Source organism: Aplidium turbinatum, chromosome 7, assembly GCF_918807975.1.
Source record: "Aplidium turbinatum chromosome 7, kaAplTurb1.1, whole genome shotgun sequence".
In the NCBI taxonomy this organism is placed as follows: Eukaryota; Metazoa; Chordata; class Ascidiacea; order Aplousobranchia; family Polyclinidae; genus Aplidium; species Aplidium turbinatum.
Genome location: NC_137478.1, coordinates 3,764,320 through 3,782,073, shown reverse-complemented (window position 1 = coordinate 3,782,073; position 17,754 = coordinate 3,764,320). Strand labels below are relative to the sequence as shown.

Genomic DNA, 17,754 nt, shown 5'->3' with positions numbered 1-17,754 from the left:
CCTGATGGAGCGTGAGTATCGGCTGTTGTGAGGGCGAAAATCGGTAAAAGACAGTTACGCGCGCCGCGCGGTAACCAGTAGACCTAATGGCTGTACTTACAGAAATATGCAAATGAGACAGAAAGTTCGTGGGAAAAAAATTTCGCCTCCTGGACATGGCCTACAACGGATCTTGTCATTAAACTTTTCACAGTGTCTAAAACGTAATTTCACGATACACCATATAACATGATTAAACAGGTGTAGCCTTTAAAACAAATTCCACATAAATATTTTCACGGAAAATCCGACGGTAAGAAAAATTATTTTGGGCTCAAAAGTAGGCTATTTCTAATGTGAGAGAAAAGGCTGCTTAGGCTAGACCTATTATATCTATGTTATCGTTAGGGACTTGGTTTGGACGGAAATTTCAAAAAATATTTTCCAGAGGTTTTAGAACATCCTGTTGCATTCTAAATTCAAGACTAAAGTTAAAATTAAAATTTACCCCCGCCTCTACTTATCGTTTGTCTTCAGTTTGTTTCTTAGCAATGCTTCATGCCTTTCTGGGTAGAAGTCCAATACTTTGAATTAATCGGACAGTCAGTAGCATTCCACCTTTTTCCACTGTTTTGTCAATTTAGTTTAAAAACTTCTTGTAGGCATATGCCACCAAGTTCTGATCTTACCTAGTAGGGTACGCAGGATGTATGGGGCCTTATGGTTATAGGCAAATTGTTCGTAAGCAATTGTTCGTAAAGCAATTGTTCGTAAGCAATTGTTCGTAAAACAATTGTTCGTAAACTGTTTTTCGTGAAATTAAATCCGTAAAACAATTCTTCGTAAAGCATTTCTTCGTATTACATCAAATTTTAACTGCATGCACGAAAAAATGCTTTAGGAAGAATTCTTTCACGAAGAATTAATTTTACGAACAAATGTTTTACGAACAATTGCTTACGAACAATTGCTTTACGAACAATTTGCTTACGAACAATTTGTCGGACACCGGGCCTTTTCATGGCGTTTAGGAGAATAATCTAAGTCTGGTACCAATGAAATTTCCGGGTTTCTAAATTCGGACGCATCAAAAAAGCCAAACCAGTTCTTTAAAGAAAAAACAATTTTGGAGAAACACATTAGCTAATAAAATCATCCAAGAAATAATTAATGGTTATGGTGGTTGCCCCACAAAAAGTAGAATTTTTTTTGAACAATTAAATGGGTTCATGTGAACGCATCATATCAAAAAAATACTAAAAAGTTTGAATGTTCATCAGAAATATTATCGCTTCTACCTGATGGTTTAATGTCCCCCTGAATATTAGGCTACAGTACCCCTGGAAAAGTTTAAGACCCCAAATCATCCTGGCCCGGGTCTACAATAAAAGTAAAGTAGCCTACCCCTCAACCACCTGTCAAAGCTACTGGGCCTCATGGCTAAGAAAACTACTTCTTATGGTATTAAGTTGTCTCCACATCTTTCACTTTCTGTTGTTGGGTCAGGGTTAAAAAAGTAAAAGTATGAAGTGAAAGGATATGAAACTATGACGCAGAAATTCAAAAGCATTTAAATAACTCCTCAATTTCTTTTACTCAACAGAAGAGAGAAGAGATCCACGCATGTGGGGGGAGTGGGGGAGTTACCATCAATGCGACGCCGTATGCGGGAAAGGACTCTCTTTTAGGTAGGCTACAATGGCAGTTAGTTTTTGTCGTATTCAAAGTAAATGAAGATGTCGATGTCATAAGTAGGATTGTAGTTCATCTTGAGGTCCGCTTTCGAGCATATTAAAAACTCATTCCAAAACGCTCAATAAGTTTTCCTGTTTCTTGACGTGCGGGAATATTGCTTATCGTAGCTTGTAGCCTACTGTCTTTTTCGTTGTGGGCACATAAGCTCAATGTGTTAGTAATCATTATTACATAGCCTATGTAGGCTGCGAGCGACCCGGCTTGCAAATTGCTATTGCTTTTTATTTCAATCTCTAGAATATAGATTTTCTTTAATGACAAAAAATTGGATAATATGACCTGAAATATTTCGAAGTAGTTTTGTTTCGAGCAGCTACTGAAGGTGCTCTCATCATATTGGCAGTAGGCTATGAAGTTACTCGTGGCGCTCAGAGAAACAAATTTATAGATTTTAAAGCTTTTGCTTAAATTTCACTTAGTAGCCTACTGTAGGCTACATTAAAAAACCGTAGTAAAAAGATCCTTTGCCGAAACGCAGTCTACTACAACAACTACATAGTTTTGCAATCAACAGAGCAATTTCTATCCGGGTTTATTCTAAATAGTTAATTATTTTGATGCATGATTTTTTGTATTCATTGGCCTGGTCTAAAATTTACATCTTCCACCGTTGCTGTAATATAATTTTGTTTATTTGTATTTAGATACAGAGAATGTCTTCTTGATCATTGCGCTGGAAAATCATGCGAAGCTACACCCTGTGAGGGTCCTCCTTGTGCAGAAGGTAATGTTGTGGTTTAGCTGTTTCATGTGTTGGTGGTTTTTACAAACGTATCATCTAGCCTTTGGTATTAATTTCTCTTATGGTCTCAGTAAACTCATCTTTTACAGTAAACTAGCCAACTGTAAGTTAACATTATGTAGCGTACAGTAGGCTAACCTATGTTGGAATTTATCACACTTTTATTAAAACTATTGTGATCCTTACCCTAAACTTTAACTTTTTTACGCTAATAAGATACTTACCGTACTTTATACTTTCATATCAGGGCTGGAGAGAGGAGTAGTAAATGGAACTTGGGGCCAGTGGGGAGATTATAGAGCCTGCGATGTTGACTGTGGTAATGGGCATAAATACAGGTCAGTTACAATGTATTAGTCATACAACACCTTCAAGACGTTTCGTAGAACCTGTAACAAATCCTTCCGGTATTTTTTTTTAATGATTTCCAAGAAACCAAGTAGATACACAAACTAGGACAGTTAGTCTATACACGGGGTGAGTGCTAGGGTCTGCTCATGTGCAATATTTCATGTATAGTCCCTGCATATGCTTACACGCTACAGAAAACTTATAACATCAATCAAACAAGGTTCATGTTCTCTGCGACCTTGTTTAGTCTACTAAGCAGAAGAGATTCAATCTTACGTAGCCTATGGCCTTTCACCTGTTCAAATAAATGATGCAGATACCGAGAATGTGAGTCAGACAAGTGCTCCGGGTACAATTACGAATACGTTGAATGCACCTCCAACAAATGTGAAGGAGGTATTGTGGTTTTGCTGACTTCGTTGTAGCCTAAACAGTTTCCTTTAATATGAAATCAGTTATTGCTTTTTACTGCGGATTTCGAAGTTAGTTGGAGTAGTCCAGTAGCCTACAGCTAATTTGGGTTAATCAAATGTTGGCATTTGCACAACAACCTAATCTCTAATCAGAATTTTTTAAAGAATGGACTTCCCTATTATAGTTGAAGTATTACTAAAACAAAGTTCGTTAACTTAGCAGTTGGCATACAAAAATAAAAGATCATTTCGTCAAAAGTGTCAATTTCAGGTAGAATGCCAGGGTTTGATAGATCTGCATTTTTTTAGGTTGGTCAAACTGGGCTGTCTCAGCTTGCAGCCAACCTTGTGGTTACGGAACTCGCCACAAAGTCAGGCAATGCATCCTTCCAACCGGAACCGCTCTCTCAAGAGAAGAAGTCTGTGATGGGCCTTCTCATACGACTGTGTCTTGCAATGTGCAGACGTGTCCACTATGTAAGTCGTTCAAACTACAAATGTTTTTTGTCCTATCCAAGCTTAAACCCAGCAGTTGAAAATTTAGATTAACTGGATGGAAAGGCAAGGAATCCAATCTTCGTGTCCACCCATCAGACATGCCTTTAAGTGCATTGCAAACAACAGCTACATGCTCTTAACCTTGATGAGTGTTTCTTCAATCACCGCGTTAAACAGCGATGTAACAAGTAAAAGAAATGTCAAGAAAGTATCGCAACTGTAAAGAGCCTACCTGTCAAAGTTGGATGCAAATATGATGTAGAATATTGTTGTCTAACGAAAAAAATATAAATTAATTAAAGGTTTAGATTTTTTGCATTTATCTTTCCGCGGCAGTGGTTACGTCATGCCCTGCTGTTTCCATATCATGTCCAATAAGAAATGAGAATACCACTGTAATACTGTATAATTTTTGAAAATGTAATGCTGCTCGAGGAATACAGCCTTAGTAGCCTAAGTGTAGCTACGATTCAAGACAATTTCTCTTCAAGATATCCGCACTTGCTGTAGTTTTACTAAAACAAAATTATGAAAATGTTTGAGATTTCCAAGATTTTAAAGTTGTTACGATGGATATCAGAAAGCTTTATTTTGTGTTCATGATCATCTCTTTTTATTTTCCACGTTTTTTTCAGTTTGTTGGAAAGAGTTTGAAAAATGGATTTTTTATTTACAAAAACTTATGCAAAAAAAAAAATTTACCGGGATGTTCGGTATGACTGACTAAACCAACCACCAGGATTTATATAATGTATTTCAGATGCCGGGCAAAAGTGTTATGATCCAAATGACCCCCAGGGCTATAGAGGAGATGTCAACACTCCAATAGAAGGAAAGAGATGCTTCTTCTGGAACCATTACAATTCACCATTGTAAGTAGATGAATCACGTTTAGGTTGTATCGAAATTGTATCGAATATTGTTTGTTTTGTTTGCTTTTGAATCTTTATCCTCGGATTGATAAAGTCGAGATAGGTTATTCCTGGTAGTTTCGCCGGTTGTCGAGATTAACAGAGTGAAGTTTTCCGATTGTTGGAGTGTTGTTGCCGGGGAATTATTCTATTCACTAGGTGCCGCTGAATGGAGACCAGTCCTGAAATGTGTTGCTCAAGCGCACACCTCGAGAGTCGAACCAGCTTTGCGTGATCTTGAGCCGGGCGAGTAACCGAAAAGTGTATTGAAATGGATTAGATAGTGACTTTGTTCTAAAGCAATAGCTTATTTTGAGTTGGGCTTCAAAGACAAGGTAGGTCTTTACATTTGGATTTTCAGGTCATACAATACTCATCAAATAAATGTCTAAATGGTATCCAAGTAAGGCAAGCGACTGCGATCATTTTTGTTTTCAGTTCAGTTTGTTTTTATTTCTGACCATCACAAAGAAAAACAACATTTATTATGCCAAACATACCAGAGGTCTAGAAAAAGGTAGAAGCGACAAAAAGAGGACGTTATAACGTGCATGATACCACAACAGGACAATCAGTTTAAAATATGGCACGGTCGCAACACTTTAATTAGAATTTGTTTTATTTTAGAACAAAAAACAAAGAGAGAAAAATTGCAAGTGAAAAATTTTTTGAACTGAAAGTTATATAATAACAACATGACAACAAACAAGTAATAAAAATGAAACGATTCAATTCAATTTGTCTATTTTTGTTGGGATGCAACAATAAATGATGAAGTTAAAAAACAAAGTGCGGAAACAAAACCAACAAAAGAAAAGGTGGCAACACCACAATAGTTTAAGACATGCATACGATGTAGATTCAGTGGTCAGCCTACGTAGGTGAAAGTAAATTAAGGAAAACAAAAGTGGAAACTTGTGGAAGAAAAACTCACTGCATATTTGCGGAACAAGACCGAGCCGATGATTTAGGGGTTAGTGCGTCCGCCTTTGAATCGGTAGGCATGGGTTCGATACCCTGTCGGGTCATACCAAAGACTTTTTAAAAATGGTACTGACAGAGATGTACGTATACGCCGCAAATTCTACGCCGCATACTTGCGGCATAGACTTTTTGTTTACGCTAACGCTTACGGCCACATTTTTTTGGATAGTTTACGCTTGAGGCTACGCCGTAAAGTTTTCGCTGTTTTCTAGCGTATAGCGTCAACGCATACTTTTTAATGTATTTTTTCGCTACAACACGCCAATACCTTCCAGCGCTGCAGTTGAAAGAATGTTTTCAATGGGCAAAGACATATTGGAACCAAAACACAGCAAAATGTCAGATGAACACTTTCAGATGCTTGTGTATCTTCGTGGAAATTCAAAATAAAACTTGTTTGTTTCGAGTGGTTTATACCGTGTGAATGTTTGGCACCTAGCAAACAAAATGAGTTTACGCTAGTGTATGCGCTGACGCCGCCAACTTTTTTACAAGTCACGTTGACGCATACGGCGTATGGTTTTTCGAACGTTTGCGTTTACGCTGACGGCGTCAATATTTTTCGTATGCGCGTACATCACTGGGTACTGAATCTAATTACTGCTTGGCACTGGGCAGTGGGCAATGGAATGGATTCGGGTAATAATGTACTCAGTTGCGTCTCTATGCTGCTGCATTGACACTGTCTGCTTTGTAAAGCGCTGAGGAGTAACGCACTCTGCGATAGATACAGCGCTTTATAAAAACAAGCATTATTTTTTTTTTGAGGCAACGAATTAAGAATCTTTAAATTAAATACTTTAAAAAAAAATCTGTTTATTTTTCAGTCGCACGGGAAATTATCCCACTTCAGGACTGAGTAGAAATTTTTGTCGAAATCCAGATGGCAACCCTGGGGGCCCTTGGTGCTTTGTCAACCCGAAGAGAAACAAACGAAGTTTCTGCGATGTTCAGATTTGCCCCAGCGAAGAAGGTTAGACTTTTTGCGTGCCCTTGTTGTGGCACAATATCAACAATTGTTTTACTTTACGTATATTGTTTGTGACAGCATCATACAGTACAACGTAGGCCCAGGGCTATGGAGTCGGGCAAAAATTATACGACTCCGACTCCTCGGTTTTATGACTGGCTAATGATTGACTCCGACTACAGATTCAGTGTTGCCAGATTTTTGAGTTTTTTAATTAGTTAGATTTATTGTTATGGGGGTGGCGGCTGATTAGATGATCGCTTGAGGTCTTTCGCTACCATCCTGATTGCGTCATAATCTAACCAACAACCTGTAAGTTACAATGCTTTGTTTTCACAATTTTAATTACTCTGCTTGTTTGTTTATATGTGGAGTTGGTAAAACAAAATAAATTGATTTGAATAGCTTTCGATAGAGCTTTAACTAAGTTACATTGACTGCGAAGTATGTAGCCTACGTCACAGTCATTGCCTTACTTTCCTTTAAAAGCTATCTTCTGGAACAAGGTTTATCAGCAGAAGCTGAAAAGTGCTTGTGACATTTTTTGAAAAAGCGTTTGTGACAAACATGCCGTTATGACGTATTACTTTCAAGATGTCTACTGGAACACTTGGAGCGACTGGTCCGACTGTTCTGTGGGTTGTGATGAAGGATATCGATATCGGGTCCGCAACTGTCACGGTGGAAGCATTACCCAAGGTGGTTGCTACGGTGATCAAGTGGAAGCCAGGATCTGCCATCTCATTCCGTGTGGACAAACCCAAAGTAAATATTACGTTGCTTTTGTTTTATTTTGGAAGATGTGCTCTTTCTACCACTTTAGAGAAGTTCAGTTTCATGATTTCCGACCATGAAAACAAAACTTTCGCTGGCAATAATGTAGCTGGGGTCTAGAGAAAAGGTGGAAGCGACAAAACGAGATCAAGGAAACAATGATTTACTAAATGCAAGGGTTTTAGCGCAGAGCTTTTTGAGCTGCAAAGAAAATCTTAATGGGTACTGTAGCCCAATGGTTCTGTGATTTATCTGTTACAAAAAATGATGGTAAATGCTGTCGGGTGCGTTGCTGCGTGATGAAAGCATGCGGCTCGGATAAAACTTGGTTGGATGTCCATCGATAGGACTATATTTTTGGCAAGACACTAAACACCCTGAAAGGAAGACGCGAAGGTTGGCTTTCTTGTCTTCACGTTCACTCAATCTTTAACCATCGAAAGTAGGCTAAGCGGAGAGATTAAACAAGGTGTCCTAAGGGCCTTCAATAGACTACCAGAGATCCAGTAAAAACGCTTTAGAAGTCGCAAAGTGCATGAAGTACATTGACTTTTTAGGCTACCACAGAGTTAAAAAATACCTAGAAAAATTATTTACAACCAGGTGGACCTGTTGAACGTTTGCATACACTAAACCTAATTCTCACTTTTTCGAATACCGGAAGGTCAGAGTGACAATTACTCAACAATCTATCATCTACAGGACATTTTTGTTTTTATTTTATTTTTTATAGCAAACTTCAAGTGTAGGCTAACTCTGTTGTTGTCAAATCAAAAGCTACAAGCGATGTCTGACGCTTGTATTAAAAATTAAATATGCCTAGCACATTTCCGAATTGCTTTATAAACATTAACACATAAGTTTCAAAACGATTTAGCCTACTGGCCTGTTAAATGACAATCTTACTATTCATTGACTATTTTAACTTAAATAAACAGCCTACTTGCCGGACTAAATCTATTTTTGGTTGTTGATATACATTTGGATATGAAAGGGTAGCTACATTTGACAAGATGACAACGACAAAAAACTTTAACTTTCTGCTGCTACATAGTTTATGAAAACAAAATTTATTTAGTAGTGGAAATAATTCCCTCATCTACAGCATCTACTTCAACAACCATCCCGTCAACAACCATCCCACCAACAACCATTCCAACTACGACCCCTGAACCCATACCACAGTGTGGCCATCCAGACGTCAACATTTTACCTCCTCAATCGCCAAGCATCATGAGGATTGTTGGAGGTGGGTTGATTGAGTCTTTTTGGAGACAGTTTTCCAGCATTGAAATCTTTTTGGAAGGCTGTATGTACAGTATATAAGCTAAGTTAACCCGATACGTTCGTTTAGCCTACTTAAAGTTGTTGTTGCCACTTTTTTTGGAATAGCCTACAAATGCCAGGAATAGGCTACATTGTTCAAAAATCGCTTATGGCATTGTTACCTGTAGGCTACCGGGGCATAACACCTTGCAACTACAGTAAATATTTCACGTTTCCGCAGTTTGTTCGAAAACCCAGGTTTCCTTGCGGGGCTCGATTTTTGGTGAAAATTATTATAACCTAAAAATTATCCAATTCCAAGCTTTTGTTCCATGCAACATTGATATTTTCCAATCTCTTCCCAACCTTTCGTGATTCCTCCAATAAGATGTTTTCCTGATGTTTATGGTCACTTCGTTTTTTTAGGTGAAGATGCTGCGAATGGAAGCATACCATGGCAAGTATCTTTGCAAGTGAACCATGTAGTGAACATACGGATGTGTGGAGGCTCCATCATAAGCAAGGATTGGATAATGACTGCAGCCCATTGCATTAAGTAAGTATCCTACTTTGTGAAGAAAGACTTTAAACAAATAACAAAGACTTCAAACAATGTGTATGTAAACACGAAAAAGCTTGCAAACCCTGCAGTCCTATTAAACCTCTTTATCTTTGAGAATAAACTTCTAAGCGTAAGCTATTAGTCTGGGAGCCTACGACAGAAGATTTCACCCCATAAGGTACAAAAGGTTTGACCCCTTGAAGTTACTGGGGTCAACCATGTCACTCACAAAAAGTATGGAAGATTGACCGCACCGGGTGGATCTGGACCCTAGAGCCCCCTAAAAAGCCCAAAAAGGGGGTTAATTTCACCCCATAAGGTACATGGACCAAACTTGGTGAAAACGAAGTTCTATGTCAGGACATCACAAAAATATCAAATCTAACAATATTTTCGAGTGGAAAGGTGATGTAAGACTCCCCCCAAAGTGACCCCCCAGAGGGTTAATTTCACCCCATAAGGTACATGGACCAAAGTTGGTCAAAACGAAGTCTTATGTCAGGACATCACAAAAATATCAAATCTAACAATATTTTCGGGTGGAAAGGTGATGTAAGATGCCTTCAAAGTGACTTCCCTTAATGTGACCCCCTCGGAAGGTTTATTCCACCCCATAAGGTACATGGACCAAACTTGGTCAAAATGAAGTCTTATGTCAGGACATCACAAAAATATCAAATCTAACAATATTTTCGGGTGGAAAGGTGGTGTAAGATGACTTCAAAGTGACTTTCCTTAATGTGACCCCCTCGGAAGGTGTATTTCACCCCATAAAGTACATGGACCAAACTTGGTCAAAACGAAGTCTTATGTCAGGACATCACAAAAATATCAAATCTAACAATATTTTCGGGTGGAAAGGTGGTGTAAGATGTCATCAAAGTGACCCCCAGAGGGTTTATTTCACCATAGAGTACATGGACCAAACGTGGTCAAAACGAAGTCTTCTAGGGCACCACAAAATATCAAATCTAACAATACTCTCAGTTGGAAAGGTGATAAAAGACCTACCCAAAAGTGAATCTCCTCCTATAGTTTAATTTACTTCATCCCTTTCTCGAACCAACCTTGGTGTAACGAAAGTGCTATGCCAGGACAGTACGAATGGATTAAATTTAAAAATATTTTTATATAGGTTTTGATGAAATACATTCACAAGCTGTCCCATGATGCATGAAATGGAACTATAGCCTACTTTACAAAAAGTTTTTGTATAAATCATATTAAGTCAATCGAAAAAAGGCAACAGGACATGACAATACATGGCTTTGTAACACCAAAAACAGAAAGTACACAAGAAGCATATAGGCTACAGTAGCCAGAAAATTGATCCAAGATCTTGATACCACCACTAAATGTGGACTTAATCGAACAACTGACTATCCAAATCAAAACGTTTCGAAATGAATCATTTGGAACGTTAATTTAGGCAGTAATGAACATTTTCCAGCTGCTACAATAAATAACCTAATAAACCCAATGCAGTAAGTTTTTATTTAATGCCATTTGCTTCGTCTCCAATCAGTTATCGTAACTGTTCATTCATAAACAGAGATTGTTTGTGTAAATGTAAACGGTCGTTTCTTTATTCTTCATTGTCACTGCTGTCGCTTTCACTTTCTTCATCTTATTCTTCAGATTCATACAATTCTCCTGTTATATACAGAGATAAAGCAAGCTGTCTGCGATGTACCAGCCCCAAGCAATGTGGTTATCCGCACGTCTGACACTGACTGTCTTGTAATTGGCTTAGGTTGCTATGGAACTTTTGATCCTTCATTAAAGATATGGATAGAAGCTGGCTTGCAAAGCAATAACACGCAGCGGTACATCAACATCAACCAGCTGCATAGGCCTACCGCACTTGGAGTGACGATTTGCAAGTGTTTACCTGCATATCATGCCTTTACAGATTCTGATTACACCTCGTCATTTAGCAGGAAAGGGAAAGTGCGGCCGCTGAAATTACTCCAAGGAAACCACGAAGCGCAGGCAGCTTTTAGCCAACTCGGACACGACAAAGAAATTAGTGAAGACACTATCATCGCCATAGAGAACTTTGTGTGTAACATGTACAAAAACAAGAAAATTAATTATGTCAACGAAGTCCGTTTACAAATGTTTTTAGACGGCTACAAACCCAAAAAAGAAAATGAAAGGATATCATGCATACCAGAAGCTACTGTAGATAGTAGTACTCTACCACTTTGTTTACGAGTACTTCTCCAGAAGACAAGGCGCACACATCTCATCACAAGATGGTGGTTATCTTCAACTAGAAGTGAACAAGCAGCAACGTTGCTGCTAGAGTATGGCTGGAAAGAAGAAGGAGGTTCTTATAAAGTGGTGTGGTTTGAAGGTAAAGGTATAAAGCATCTTTAGATGTCTCTGCGTGGAATCTGATCTCATCCAGGAAAGTCAAGAAGAAGGTAAACAGCATTGGATGTCGCTTGGGTTACCCTTTATAAATATAAAACTTTCTCCTGGTCTATCAGTCGTTTACTTTCTTACTGTAAACATTAGCCAATAACTGGCTGTAAAGTTTCGTTTTAGGAACCTATAACCAATAGTTTCTGCAATCTTGAGAAAAATGCCTGGGTGCACTAAATAACAAATAAATGTTGAACTTTTTCCAGTTAATAGTAAGTTGCAATGTTGCATTATTCGAAGAAAAATAGACGTCTGTAAAAGATAATAAAATTACTATTGTATGTTACGCATATCTGTAGTGCATAATAGCAATTGTTTCGTACAGTCTTTATTTCTCTGTATATAACAGGAGAATTGTATGAATCTGAAGAATAAGACGAAGAAAGTAAAAGCGACACCAGTGATTGATTGATTGATTGAATCTTTATCCTCGGACTGGGAAAGCTTCTTGCAGAGCTTAATCCTGGCAGTTTCGCATACTTGTAGAGGCTTTGAATCACTGGCGCAGGCCCGGTCACCGAGATTGACAGAGTAAAGTTTCCGATTGTTGAAGGCTTGTTGTCGGGGAATTATTCCATCCATTAGATGCCGCTGAATGGAGAGCAGCCCTTAACGTGCGTTGCTCAAGCGCACACCCCGAGAGTCGAACCAGCGCCGCTATTGATCTTGAAGCTTCTTCGTTCCAGAAGTGACGCGCTAACCAATTGAGTTACCGTTTACATTTACACAAACAATCTCTGTTTATGAATGAACAGTTACAATAACTGATTGGAGACATGAAGCAAATGGCATTAAACAAAAATTTACTACATTGGGTTTATTGGGTTATTTATTGTAGCAGCTGGAAAATGTTCATTACTGCCTAAATTAACGTTCCAAATGATTCATTTCGAAACGTTTTGATTTGGATAGTCAGTTGTTCGATTAAGTCCACATTTAGTGGTGGTATCAAGATCTTGGATCAATTTTCTGGCTACTGTAGCCTATATGCTTCTTACGTACTTTCTGTTTTTTGGTGTTACAAAGCCATGTATTGTCATGTCCTGTTGCCTTTTTTCGATTGACTTAATATGATTTATACAAAAACTTTTTGTAAAGTAGGCTATAGTTCCATTTCATGCATCATGGGACAGCTTGTGAATGTATTTCATCAAAACCTATATAAAAATATTTTTAAATTTAATCCATTCGTACTATCCTGGCATAGCACTTTCGTTACACCAAGGTTGGTTCGAGAAAGGGATGAAGTAAATTAAACTATAGGAGGAGATTCACTTTTGGGTAGGTCTTTTATCACCTTTCCAACTGAGAGTATTGTTAGATTTGATATTTTGTGGTGCCCTAGAAGACTTCGTTTTGACCACGTTTGGTCCATGTACTCTATGGTGAAATAAACCCTCTGGGGGTCACTTTGATGACATCTTACATCACCTTTCCACCCGAAAATATTGTTAGATTTGATATTTTTGTGATGTCCTGACATAAGACTTCGTTTTGACCAAGTTTGGTCCATGTACTTTACGGGGTGGAATAAACCTTCCGAGGGGGTCACATTAAGGGAAGTCACTTTGAAGGCATCTTACATCACCTTTCCACCCGAAAATATTGTTAGATTTGATATTTTTGTGATGTCCTGACATAAGACTTCATTTTGACCAAGTTTGGTCCATGTACCTTATGGGGTGGAATAAACCTTCCGAGGGGGTCACATTAAGGGAAGTCACTTTGAAGGCATCTTACATCACCTTTCCACCCGAAAATATTGTTAGATTTGATATTTTTGTGATGTCCTGACATAAGACTTCATTTTGACCAAGTTTGGTCCATGTACCTTATGGGGTGGAATAAACCTTCCGAGGGGGTCACATTAAGGGAAGTCACTTTGAAGGCATCTTACATCACCTTTCCACCCGAAAATATTGTTAGATTTGATATTTTTGTGATGTCCTGACATAAGACTTCGTTTTGACCAACTTTGGTCCATGTACCTTATGGGGTGAAATTAACCCCCTGGGGGGTCACTTTGGGGGGAGTCTTACATCACCTTTCCACTCGAAAATATTGTTAGATTTGATATTTTTGTGATGTCCTGACATAGAACTTCGTTTTCACCAAGTTTGGTCCATGTACCTTATGGGGTGAAATTAACCCCCTTTTTGGGCTTTTTAGGGGGCTCTAGGGTCCAGATCCACCCGGTGCGGTCAATCTTCCATACTTTTTGTGAGTGACATGGTTGACCCCAGTAACTTCAAGGGCTCAAACCTTTTGTACCTTATGGGGTGAAATCTTCTGTCGTAGGCTCTCGGTCTATATTGTACGTTACGTTATGGTCTGGAGTAATAAATATCAATGAGCAACTTGAATTTTCAAACTCTCAACATGCGTCGGATTAACTGCTTGCTCTTGGCCGTAACATTGTTGTTCTTGACGTGTGTGGTGTAGAGTTAGATCAATTGCATAGTTTTCGGTTCAAACGCTTTACGTGCAATCACAATTAGGCTACACAATCAGAAATTTAATTACATTACAATTACATTGTTCTGAAATAGTCAAATTAAATTACAATTACTTCCAAATATAATTAATTGCAAGTTTTATTTAAAAAAATTAAATGTTTCAATCTGTTTATTGATGTTTTACAGCTTGATTTTACGTAACACAACTAGAATAATTGCATTTGATAAAATTTAGATTGCAATGTAGAAGTTCCTTTGAGCCCCAACTAGTGGTTCAACAAAAGCACAAAATTATTCATATTATGCATTTAATTTATCTTATGTAATAGTAAATGGAACCAATTTTCTTGAAATTACAATTACACAACAACAAAAAGTCTCAATTACAATTATTACATGAAGAAATATTTACGGTCGTGTTTCAGAAAAGGCAGAACCTTTGCCGATTACAAGGGAGTTGTTGGAAGCTTTTCATTTGATAATCCAGATCCTCATCAAAAGACCGTTTTCTTCAAAGCTCTTTACGTCCACGAGGAGTACAATACATCAACCTTGGAAAATGATATCGCTTTGTTGAAGGTAACCAGTGAAAGTTTTGCATCCAGTAAAATCCGTGTTGTATCGTCAAAATTCTATATTGCTAGTTGCTCATGAGACTAGAACTATCCTGGTAGTCTTTACGAAATTCATTGACTTTTCACTGCCTTTTTAGCAGATTGCTAAATACTCAGGTACATTACATGTAAGTTGTTTCCATCAAGAACTTTGCTATTTCAGATGACAACACCCCTTAACTTTACAAGCTTCATCAAGCCAACCTGTCTTCCAGAAGCAAGTGATGCAGACAAGTTCACTGTAGGCAAAAAGTTGCTTGTGACCGGGTGGGGATCTTTATCAGGTGGTAAGTGGCCTGTCTTTTAATTTTATCCTCTACCTATGCAGCTTCAACCTCGCAACCATCCAAATCTGAGATTTGAAACCTTTTAGTTTATCCCTTAAAGGCTATCTAAAAAATATTTTACCCAAATCATCTTGTTTAGGGTTAGATTTTGGGCACTTACTTTTCAATATGTTTTTTCTAAAAGAAATCTACGCTTTTTGTAGCTAAGGTTTCGACTTACCCAAGATTAAAAATAAGAACCCTTGCTTTGAATCAAGTGCTATCCACATTCGAATATGCGCTAAAGTTTAAAAGACTAAAGTGTTGTTACCCAAACTGGACGTTCGGGGTCAGGCCTGCGATTGAATTTATAGAGTTTACATTAAAATTTCTAATCAGACTTCGCCTCGGAAGTTGTCTAGGCATTGAGAGTTTGACACACTCAAAAATAAAAAAGAGTAAAACATTTTTAGGTCAATTTCAGTATCAAAAAAACTTTCCGATTTTGGTCCAACTGGACGTTCTTGATTTTGGTTTGGACCGAATTCGAACGTAAAAGATTGGACCAATTTATTTATTTGCATTTCCTGGCAAACGCCATTCATGTAGGCATCACCAAACTTCACAATCGCAGCCTCAGTGATCCTATTTGTTTTGATAATCTTTTCCTTAAAGTGACACTATTAGAATAAAAATTCAGAAGCGGCGTTTTGAGTGCGACCAATAAAGATTTACCCAACACACTTAATTATTGATGTCACAACTTAGGTAGTTGCACTGTATCTTGAACTAGAAATTGCCTTGAACCAAAACTTATCCTTTGCGGTGGTTCTCCTTGGTACAAGAAGTAGGCTAGGATAAATGTTTTTCTATTTATGTTGTCAGGATTCACCCCCTCCTTTCCAGACGGGTTGCAGCAAGTCTACGTGCCAATGGTGTTAAGAGCAGACTGTAATAATGCCTATCGTTCATATGCACCCCTTCCCCAGGGGGTGGTCTGTGCTGGGTACCTCGAAGAAGGCGGACAAGATTCTTGCTCTGTGAGTTATTACTTAACTAAAATTTTTATGATCATAACTAACAAACAATAAACGTAACATAAAAGTAGCTACTGGCGGTGGAATGGCGCAGCGAGTGAGGCGCTCGCCTTCTAATTATGCAATCCTGGTTCGACTCCCAGCTTAAGCTGGTTGTTGAAAAACAATTGGGTAATAAATTGGGTAGGCGTAGTTGCTGAAGAAAATGCGGCCGAGAGAAAGGAACTGCTGGCCACCCTAGTCTCGTTAGCGCCAATGGCTTGGTACAATGAGAACCTTATCTTCTCATTCCCCGATGCTTGGGACTCACATTTACCTTTAGTAGCTACACAATTACATTTGTGTTTAACCTACCGGACTGAAAAATCTTCGTCTTGAATTTACTTTCGCCAGATTGCATACTGTAAGCTACCATACATTCAAAGCAAGAGGTATCATTTTTAGTGAATCAAGCTGTTGAGAGAAGAGAGCGACAAAAAGATGAAAAAGATAAATTTATCTTTAGGAAGTTTGCTTGCGATAAATTATAGGGGAAAGTTTGTGAATCCTTATTTTTGAAGTTTGGATATAGCCTATTGATAAAAGTTTAAGTTTTGTTTTCGTTTCGTTAATACGCTACGGTTGGCTACCATTATTCTTACAAAATCTATATATTTGTATTTTACTTCAATGCCGATTGCTATATTTTATTTTCACAATATCGTTTGCTTGCGTTCCGACAAAGAAAAAGAATTGAAATAAACTGAATCAAAGCCTTAGTTGGAAAATTATTATTTTTTGTGCGTAATTTAAAAACATAGATGAGAGTGCACTTGCAAAAAAATGCGCAATCCATGACGGATCAAAAATTCATTTAGGGCGACAGCGGTGGACCTTTGGTAGATGTCGACACTTTTGAACAAATTGGTGTCGTTTCCTGGGGAATTGACTGTGCTCAGCCCGGTTACCCTGGAGTATACACATATGTAAGTACAGAAGGCTACATGGTTTACTGCTTGAAAATAAGGACTTGAAAAGTTAATAAGATGCCTTATTATCAAGGTTATTATATTATTCCAGGTGTTGCGACTGTGCCATATTTTAAACTGATTGTCCTGTTTTGGTATCATGCACGTTATAAAGATCGCGTTTTGTCACTTCTACCTTTTTCTAGACCTCTGCTATGTTTGTCATATATTGTTTTTTTCGTTGTGATGGTCAGAAATAAAAACAAACTGAACTGATACCAGATATATTAAAGGTTCATTTTTAATAGAAAGTAAAGTGTTTTTCTATGTTTTTCTTAGGTTCCGCATTATATTCCTTGGATCAAAAAGATTACGGAAAACCACGACGAGTAACAAAGATTTCTTGCTTCTGGCCAGAATCGGGAAAATCTACAAGTTGATGGTATCCGTGATGGTACTTTCGACCTAAAATCGTGGAAACTGAAGACAAATATCGCCCGTCAGCACTTGATACATGCCAAGTCTGTTTTTTTTTAAATTAAATTCATTGCAGACTGTGAATCCTTGGGAGTGAATGCAGTTGTGAAGATGCGGTGCATTGTTCATGAACGAATGGTAGATATAGCAAGGTCACAGGTGTAAATTGTCACATAAATCAGTGCTCTTCAACCGGGGTTTCGCGGAACTCTAGGGTTTCACAAAACATGTAGTGGGTTCGGTGAGTTTAAAGGGTTTCGCGAGGTTCTTCGTTTTTTAGAGGAATTAAGTCATTGCTTTAGTTTCATGATGAGTCATTCTG

At 38.1% G+C, this 17,754-nt stretch overlaps 1 protein-coding gene across 1 annotated transcript; it reads left to right on the top strand.

Moving 5' to 3' along the window:
• The first annotated feature begins 9,073 nt into the window (after positions 1–9,073).
• On the top strand, positions 9,074–17,449 carry LOC145773975 (mite allergen Der f 3-like). The gene is made up of 6 exons (XM_082585103.1): positions 9,074–9,199; positions 14,517–14,670; positions 14,869–14,992; positions 15,857–16,011; positions 16,866–16,973; positions 17,295–17,449. The coding sequence occupies exons 1-6, from the start codon at positions 9,141–9,143 to the stop codon at positions 17,346–17,348; spliced, it is 654 nt and encodes a 217-aa protein (XP_082441229.1). The 5' UTR covers positions 9,074–9,140; the 3' UTR covers positions 17,349–17,449.
• The last annotated feature ends 305 nt before the right edge of the window (positions 17,450–17,754 follow it).

Coding starts and splice junctions, on each gene's coding strand:
- LOC145773975 (XM_082585103.1), top strand. CDS start 9,141: ATGTGTGGAGGCTCCATCATAAGCAAGGATTGGATAATGACTGCAGCC. Junction 9,200..14,516: donor ACTGCAGCCCATTGCATTAA/GTAAGTATCCTA, acceptor GTCGTGTTTCAG/AAAAGGCAGAACCTTTGCCG. Junction 16,974..17,294: donor ACCCTGGAGTATACACATAT/GTAAGTACAGAA, acceptor TGTTTTTCTTAG/GTTCCGCATTATATTCCTTG.